The sequence below is a fragment of the Anguilla anguilla genome, chromosome 17, assembly GCF_013347855.1.
Source record: "Anguilla anguilla isolate fAngAng1 chromosome 17, fAngAng1.pri, whole genome shotgun sequence".
Lineage (NCBI taxonomy): Eukaryota > Metazoa > Chordata > Actinopteri > Anguilliformes > Anguillidae > Anguilla > Anguilla anguilla.
In genome coordinates, this window is record NC_049217.1 from 16,935,728 (window position 1) to 16,944,054 (window position 8,327).

At 46.2% G+C, this 8,327-nt stretch overlaps 1 protein-coding gene across 4 annotated transcripts; it reads left to right on the plus strand.

Moving 5' to 3' along the window:
* Positions 1-519: 519 nt before the first annotated feature.
* dhrs7b (dehydrogenase/reductase (SDR family) member 7B) lies at positions 520-8,327 on the plus strand. Of its 4 annotated transcripts, XM_035397940.1 has the most exons (8): positions 601-625; positions 2,301-2,371; positions 3,137-3,309; positions 3,618-3,733; positions 4,256-4,466; positions 5,452-5,544; positions 5,913-6,065; positions 7,076-8,327. In XM_035397940.1, the coding sequence occupies exons 3-8, from the start codon at positions 3,162-3,164 to the stop codon at positions 7,279-7,281; spliced, it is 927 nt and encodes a 308-aa protein (XP_035253831.1). In that variant the 5' UTR covers positions 601-625; positions 2,301-2,371; positions 3,137-3,161; the 3' UTR covers positions 7,282-8,327. The 4 variants fall into 4 exon arrangements, with proteins under 4 accessions (XP_035253827.1, XP_035253831.1, XP_035253830.1 ...); XM_035397936.1 differs by lacking the exon at positions 2,301-2,371 and having other exon boundaries at positions 520-625; XM_035397939.1 differs by lacking the exon at positions 601-625 and having other exon boundaries at positions 1,503-2,371.

Here is an 8,327-nt window from a genome sequence, read left to right on the forward strand (position 1 = left end):
TTCACTGGGGTATAAATATGTATATAATAAGTAACACGTAAAAATCCATTTGCCAACCATTACCATTAAAAAAAGGCAAAGAACTCAAACATAAAACTAATGGTTGTTGACCTACATACTGTACATCAGGCAATGGGTACATTTATTTAACAAGAACACTTTGTAATATAGTATATAGTATTATTATATAGCAGCAACACACTACAGTCCCGTGGGATGTCCCTCTTCGTAGCTCTCAGTTGGCTTCCTCGCTAGGATGCTTGTGAACATATATTTTATGGCTTTATTCTACTTTACACGGTTAGTGTTTACTAGCATTGCTGCTTTTACAAGTGTTCAAATTACTGGACACTGAATGACATTACAACCTCAGATAAACACTTATACTTTCCATTGTTCGGTGATGATTTATTTGGGAATGACAACTGGCCCGACTGTGGATTTTACTCCTCGGTAGAACTTATCATTCAAATGATAGAATATTAACTAATTATTAACTGCAAGTTCTAAGTAGCCTAAAGATCATTTGCGTTACAGTCCAGTCCAGGCGGATTGTGATTGGTTAGCAAAGCTACACACCCAATTTACTTCCGGTTTTCTTGAGCATGAGCCTCGTCTCTCGTAGGTAGGATCAATGAAACGTGTTCATCACTAGCATGCAAACCAGTATAAAAATGTTGATCAAATCAAATGATAAATAATTACAAATTGCTCGCATTGCCTTTGTCAATGGATCGTGAATTGCTAACGTCAGCTAGCTTTTTGCTATGCAGCGGTTTCGCTACCTTGCTATGGCTACTGGATATCTAGCAGCTAATTTCGCTTGCCTGTTGACCTTCGCCGTTTTGCTAGAATTAGTTTTAGCTACGGTAAATTTTAACTTGACGAGACCCAACTCCGTTACAACAATAAATGTGAGACAGTCATTGCAGTGACTGGGTGTTGGCTCGCTAACAGTTAGCGTGAGCTAACTGGTTATGTTGGTGGAAAAAGCGGCGCTATGTGCAATAACGGTGAAATACATTTTTTGTGAACTTCTAGTTGCCGAACCAGTAATTAAACAAGGTTAGCCAAATTGAGCTCTTTGGTATAACCTTGCTATAAACTTCCATCTTAAATTCTACAGGTGTAAGGAATGAATCTTGTTATATAGGCTAACTTAAATCATATCCAGCAAGCGACAAACTATAGGAATCCCAGCCAGTGTGGAGAGGAAGCACCGTTAAAGATGTTGTAACCCAACTGGCTTCATACCAGGGCTGCCCAACCCTGTTCCTAGAGATCTACCGTCGTGTAGGTATTTACTCCAATCCTAACAACGCGCACCTCATCCAACCGCTAGAGATCTTGTTGCGCTACTAATGAGTAGAATCAGGAGTGACATATTAGGGTTGAAATGAAAACATAGGCCTACTGGACGGTAGATCTCCAGTAATAGGATTGGGAAACCCTGATCTAGACCGAACAGGACCTGCAGGGGACCCCTGGAGGACCCCTGCTGGTTTCCGTTCCAATCACAATTGTAATGTCAGAATTTTAAAAAGCAGTTATGTTTTCTTAATTAGGTGCTTTTCATGTTCAGGGGGAATGTTAACCCTCTTAAGCCACATTATGTCAGAAACAGCAATGCATGCCATGAAGAAGACAATTCTGCGACTGTAGTATACTAGTAGTTCATTAATATAGCCTAAAGTTTAACGCTATATTAAGCTTGTAATTTCATATAATTCAGAGTCGTTCACAAACAGCCACATTTACCTCCGCAAACATTTGGAAAACCGAAAATTAGCTTAATTATTCAATATACTGTTCTTGATTTTATTTAGGATTTCTAGATATCACGGGATAATCATTCAGTTACTCAAACACTAAGCCAACATAGCCTGGAGTGAATGTGTTTGGGGCAGAGACCGTAAAAAATAGGTTTGGGGATCATGAAACCTTTGAATGGCTATGCCGGGACGCTGACGCGACCTTGCTTTTGAATGTAATCCCGTTTGTGAACGCCCTGCCATCTCTGGCCGAATATCTTCCATCATTTGATCCGGGGCATCAGCGCTGTGTGTACTGAGCGATGTGTCGGGAGGCCCAGCTGTCAGGGCTAATGGCGGAACAATTGAGTGTTGCCGTGCGAACGGCTGTTTCTTGTTATTTTAATACCTGACCTTACACTGTTGTCATTCTGTCATTGGAAAAGGGTTTAGAGCTCATCTTGGAGAATTAGCCTGACTTTATGAAGCTAGTTACAGGGTCTCTGGCGGGAGGTACTATTTTAATAAACAGGGCTAAACTCATTGTAGGAGAGGAGGATAAAAGAGACTGAGAGACAGTTACTGCCAGAAGAACACTAACTAGCCTTAGCATCAACCAGGTATGCACTCTTCTTTTTATTTTGCTTGTCCACAGGCTCAGAGCTGACTTAACTGAATCAGGCATTGCTGGTATTTCACTTTTTTGTATTTAAAATGATGAGGTATGTTCATTTTGGTAAATTGAAAAAGTGCATCTTGTCGGGAAATATTACACAATCTGAAGGGTGGAACATGCTTCCTGTTGTAGTCAGGAAGGATGATTTTTTTAGACTGCATTGTGGCGTAACTAACACTGAACTCTTAGAATGGGTTTTCTAGCACTATATTTACATATAACACTAGCCTGTATGCTAAAGCTCATTTACTACTTGAAATCGCCAATTTCAATCATGCACATATTATGGCATTTAACATTATTTTGTAGGTTTATGCAGGCTACTGACTGCTAAGGTCAGATGTGACTCGACCCGTTAATTGCGTCAGTTATATTTGCGCTTTTGTAAGTCGCCCTGGATAGCAGTGTCTGCTATGTAAATGTAAGTGTATGGATTCACAAAAAATAATTTTTACTGTCTGTGGGTAATAAGTTTGGTATTTTACTGGTAATCTTCTGCAGTGTTGCTGGGGATGCAGTTGCTCTTGTCACATCTGTGGTTTTCTGTTGATCAGGAAAACTGTTGGCACCTCTGTCAAATGAAATAAAATGAGTTGGAAATAAAATTGTGAAATTGAGCTGGAGGTGCACGGTCCGGAGAGACGTGTGATTTGGCTCGGTCTGAGGGAGCTGTTCCCCGCTGACTCCCCTGGCTGGGCTGCTCCTCCAGGAGGAGCCTGATCGGAGGAGGCGCCATGGAGCTGCTTGGGGGACTGATTCCACTGGTGCTGGGAGGCGCGGGGGTGCTGCTGCTCTACCAGCTGCTGCAGAGGGTCCGACAGAGGGCCTATATCCAGGACGCAGTGGTAGTCATCACCGGGGCCAGCTCTGGCCTGGGAAAAGGTACCTCCACACTGCCACTCTACAGCTCCATCTAGAGGTTTATAATAATAATAATCGTAATGATCACTTGATTTATACACTACAAATGCACTTTAAGGACATTTTCAAACAAAGGGAAACCGTAGGATCAAATAAATTCATCGTAATTAATTGGAGCAACCACAGAAATAGATACGGTGCTGTGAAAAAAGTATTTTCCCCCTTCCTGAGTTCTGTTCTTAATATGTTCCTGTGATCCAGCGCCTTGCTCAGGTTTTGTTTGAGTGTGCGTGGGTTTTCTCTCTTACCGTGGCTGTGCTTGCCGGCAGAGTGCGCGCGGGCGTTCCACGCGGCGGGGGCCCGGCTCATCCTGTGCGGGCGGGACCGCGCGCGGCTGCAGGAGCTGGTCCAGGAGCTGACGGAGGCGGCCGACGGCAAGAGGAAGGTGCGGCCCTGTCTGTCATCACTGCCCAGTCTGTCTCTCCGTCATCACTGCCCTGTCCGTCTGTCCGTCATCACTGCCCTGTCCGTCTGTCCGTCATCACTGCCCTGTCCGTCTGTCCGTCATCACTGCCCTGTCCGTCTGTCCGTCATCGCCGCTCTTGGAGTTTTTTGTTTTTTTGGACTTGTGCAATTGCCTGAAGTTCTTCTGAAGTCTTTGCCCTCTCAATATTCATGCCTCTAAACTGTCACTGAACAAAGAGCATTCGAAATCTGAACAATGGAAAAGAAAATATGAAATGCACCTCTGATTTAAAAAAAAAAAAACAAAAACAAGAGGCTACAGTTAAATCCACTTCGGTCCAGTAGCTGTGGTTGTTAAAAAGTGGAATGTGACCGATTTCTCATGTGAAACGTCCTCGCGTACAGCTCTAATATTAAGTGAACATTACTCTTTGATACTGATCAGTCTGTCCAATTTCTGTTGGAATCTTGTCCCCCGTCCCCCCCCTCCCCACAACCACAGACGTACAGCCCCAGCACCGTGACCTTTGACCTGTCGGACACCGAGACGGTGGCCAGCGCCGCGGAGGAGATCCTGAGGTGTCATGGCCACGTGGACGTCCTGATCAACAACGCGGGCGTCAGCTATCGCGGCGACGTCCTCACCACGCGCGTGGAGGTCCACAAAGAGGTCATGGGCATCAACTACTTTGGCTCCGTCGCCCTCACTCAGGGTAAGAGCAGCGATGAACAAATGAACAGGCCTGTCACGTTTCTGGCTCCACAAAAGGCAGTGGCAGGTAGAGAAGCAGTTTGTTCTAGTGTTGTGTTAGCTGATGCTTTTGTAGGTCAGTTGTTGTCGGTTTGTTCTAGTGTCATGTTAGCTGAAGATCTAGAAGGCCTGTTGTTGTCAATTTGTTCTAGAATCATGTTAGCTGACGCTCTTGAAGGTCAGTTGTTGTCAGTTTGTTCTAATGTGTTAGCTGACGCTCTTGAAGGTCAGTCGTTGTCAGTCAGCTTTAGTATCATGTTAGCTGATGCTCTTGAAGGTCAGTCGTTGTCCTGCTACGACATGTTCGACTCGGCTGAAGACTTGCCCCAGCTGGACGTGGAAGGCAGAAGCTCACACGTGGAACATGGAACATTGTTGTATGAACTGCGCTAAAGATCTGGTAGCTTCTCCCGTTCACACAATAGATGACCATGAGGTATTTAATCGGGTTGACAGCATTCACATACGGCCGTGCCAACAAATGTTGTCTGAGCATTGTTGTCAAATATCTCAAAAGAGCAAACAATGGGATGGATGCAGGTCAAGTACATTACCAACATATATCCCGTCCTGATGAGGTATGCCTTTGTTTACTTGTTTTGCCAAGTGACTCACTAATGAAGAATAAGTGATTCATAATGCCACATTGTACATGCTTGGTTTATAGAATTGTTTTCTGTAGTAAGAAAGCGCTTGGCTCATTGGATGTCTTCGCACTTCCATGCTTGACTGTGATCAAGCCAATGCCAAAGTTTTCACACAGTGTTACTGGGTTTGAGCCGGCCGATTGCTTGATCAGCTTTTACAGAATGCCGACTCGGGTTCTCTATTCAGACATGATCCCTAAACAGTGTTCTGGAACGTTGTCAGGTACTGTGTGTGTGGGTGTGAGAGGGGACAGCAGAGGCGGGGTGGGTCTGACCTCCCAGTGCTGTGTCGTCTCTCAGCCATCCTGCCGTCCATGGTCCAGAGACGGAGCGGACACATCGCGGTGATCAGCAGCGTCCAGGGCAAGATCGCCATCCCATTCAGATCAGCCTGTGAGTGAACAGCCCTCCTTCTCGTTCACTCATCCATCCATCCATTCGTCCATTATCTACACCCGCTTATCCTGAGCAGGGTCGCGGAGGGTACTGGAGCCTATCCCAGCGTGCATTGGGCGAGAGGCAGGAAATTCAGATAAACATTATATTATTACAGATAAGGTTACCCATGGATACCCAAAAGGGCATATTGATTGATCCTGGGTATCAAGAAACCATACACACAGAGGATTCGCAAGTCGTAATTTCCCACAAATGAGCGTGGCTGTCTGTTTATCAATAAAGTTGGGTGTTGAATTATACAGTCTGTGACCTTTGACCTGTAACATGACCTGTAACAATGTAACCGACCCCCTCCCCCTCAGACGCCGCCTCCAAACACGCCACCCAGGCCTTCTTCGACTGCCTGCGGGCCGAGGTGGAGCAGTACGGCGTGCAGGTGTCCGTCATCAGCCCCGGATACATCAGGACCAGCCTGTCCGTCAATGCTGTGACCGGGGACGGCTCCCGGTACGGGGGTAAGGACCGAGAGGAGCCCCCCCTTTCTACCGTCTCAGCTCCCCCCCCCCCCCCCCCCCCCCCACAGACACGCACACACACTCACACACAACTTTATTTATTTTATTTATTTCACCAGACAAGTCATTAACAACAAATTCTTATTTACAACGGCGGCCTGGCAAGCGACAAAAGCCACTTAAACGACCTGGATCAAAGGCTATGTCCCTGACCACTTCCTACAGCCTCCCGCGCTAACTCCGCTAGCTCCTGAGCAGAGCGTGTCGGCAGCCATTTTGAGTCTGGACTGTGTCAGTCTGAGGTCGGAAGGGAGGGCAGACTAGGGTACAGCCGTGGCACGGTCTTAATTTCCACCATGGTGTGGACTGCAGGGCATCTTATTTCTACTCAGATGGGCAAACCCAGGCCTGAATGATGCCAAGTCACAAAAGATTTTAAAAGTTGTTTATCGTGAGAGAGGTTCGTCAAAGTTCAAAAAATGTCCTCGGTTCACTTTTATTATTTATCTTGTGTCATTGTGCACATGGAAAACCATATATGGGATGTGTATTTAAGGGTAAAACGGGCATTTAATCATATACTGTATGCCTTTAAAAAACAACTGTGGTCTTACATCACCGTTAACACTTGTTGGAAGAATTGCTTTTAATTTAGCTTTTCACGTCTGTCACAAGTGGGTATTCGATTTCCCCAGTTGGACAACTGCAAATTGTTCCCTGCCAATCATCTTCTGGGAGTTTATAATTGCTCGTTACACGTGCAGCGGATGGGCAGGAAGCATTGCATTAGTTATTAAAGATCCAGGGTAACTGATCCTGGCCAACAAAGGACTGTCTGATGGGGCGAGGATCCAATGGATTGACAACCCACAGTAGCTCTGGCCTTTAAGGCTCACAAAACTTCCGTTATTAACTGCAGATGGTATCAGTGGGAGAAGGGGGGGAGGTGTCTGGACCGTCGCATTTCTCAACCTTCCTGTTTTTTGGGCGTTTCGCTTGGGGTACCCCAGTCCAGGATAAGAACACGGCGGAGGGCCGGGACCCCCGGGAGGTGGCGGAGGCGGTGCTGAGGGCCGTGGGGCGCAAGAAGAAGGACGTCTTGCTGGCCGGGCTGCTGCCCACCCTGGCCGTCTACATCCGGACCCTGTGCCCGCCGCTCTTCTTCAAACTCATGGCCTCCCGCGCCAGGAAGGAGCAGAGGCCGAAGGAGGACTGACAGCTGGGCCCCACCCCTTCATGCTGGGCCACGCCCCTTTACACTGGACTCCACACATTCAAACATGGCCCCGCCCCTTCACACTTGGTCCCGCCCTTTTACACTGGACCACATCCCTGCACGCTCAAACCAGAAGGGGGAGGCAGCCAAAACCTGACCTCATTCTTGTAAAACCGCTTCTTCTGGACCCGCAGGCAGAGCACTGCATTGTACAAAGCAAACAGTCAAGCAAGTGTTTTATTATGAAATTGACAATACTGCAGGCTAAGGCTGGGAGGTGATGTATTTCATGATGAAAATCAGCTTTTCTGAAAAATCTTGTCCAGTAGGCAGTGAGATTACACCACAGGCTTATCTAACATGGGCTAATGGCGTTTAGAGGAACAGTCTAAACACAGTTGGCTAACGTGCTAACGCCAGACTCAGCTTTCAGCGCAAATAACCATAGATGAAAAGCTTTTGGGGTAAAGGTAAAGAATGTTTATTCAGTTGTGTAAATACACCGCTAAAATCTCACTTCATGAGTGGTACACGATTCACCTTAACACTGAAGTCTAATAATGTGCTATTTAAATGCTACAAAAACAGAGATGGGCACTGGGGTGAGAAGCTCTGGGTGAATATCTGAAATGTTGATCCCATAAATCGGTTCTGAGACCCACAGCGGAGAGAGTTGCTCCGGGCTCAGCTACATCACACAGAGCGTCATGTTGCATATAAAGTGTGAAAGATGCAGTCGGTGTCATTTTTGGAAATGTAAATTTTCCCTGAAGTCTCTGCCTCCGATAGCTGCATTGTGTGTCCTCCAGGATACTGAGGGTTTAGTCAGGCCAAGGAGACCAGGGGAGAAACAGTGCTTTAAAAAAAAATAATAATAATAATAGCGGAAGATTCAGGAGGAGTTCACGGACGTGCGTTTCTCAGTCTGAATTCCGGAGGTAAACGCAGTATGAGCCAACTTTCAGCCGAGAGGTTTTTTTAAAGAAACCGCTAAACAAACATTTGTCTTCTGGAATAAACGACCGTGCAGAAAGCATGCATACGAA

Coding starts and splice junctions, on each gene's coding strand:
- dhrs7b (XM_035397936.1), top strand. CDS start 606: ATGAGCCTCGTCTCTCGTAG. Junction 5,545..5,912: donor CATCCCATTCAGATCAGCCT/GTGAGTGAACAG, acceptor CCTCCCCCTCAG/ACGCCGCCTCCAAACACGCC. Junction 6,066..7,075: donor GGACGGCTCCCGGTACGGGG/GTAAGGACCGAG, acceptor GGGGTACCCCAG/TCCAGGATAAGAACACGGCG.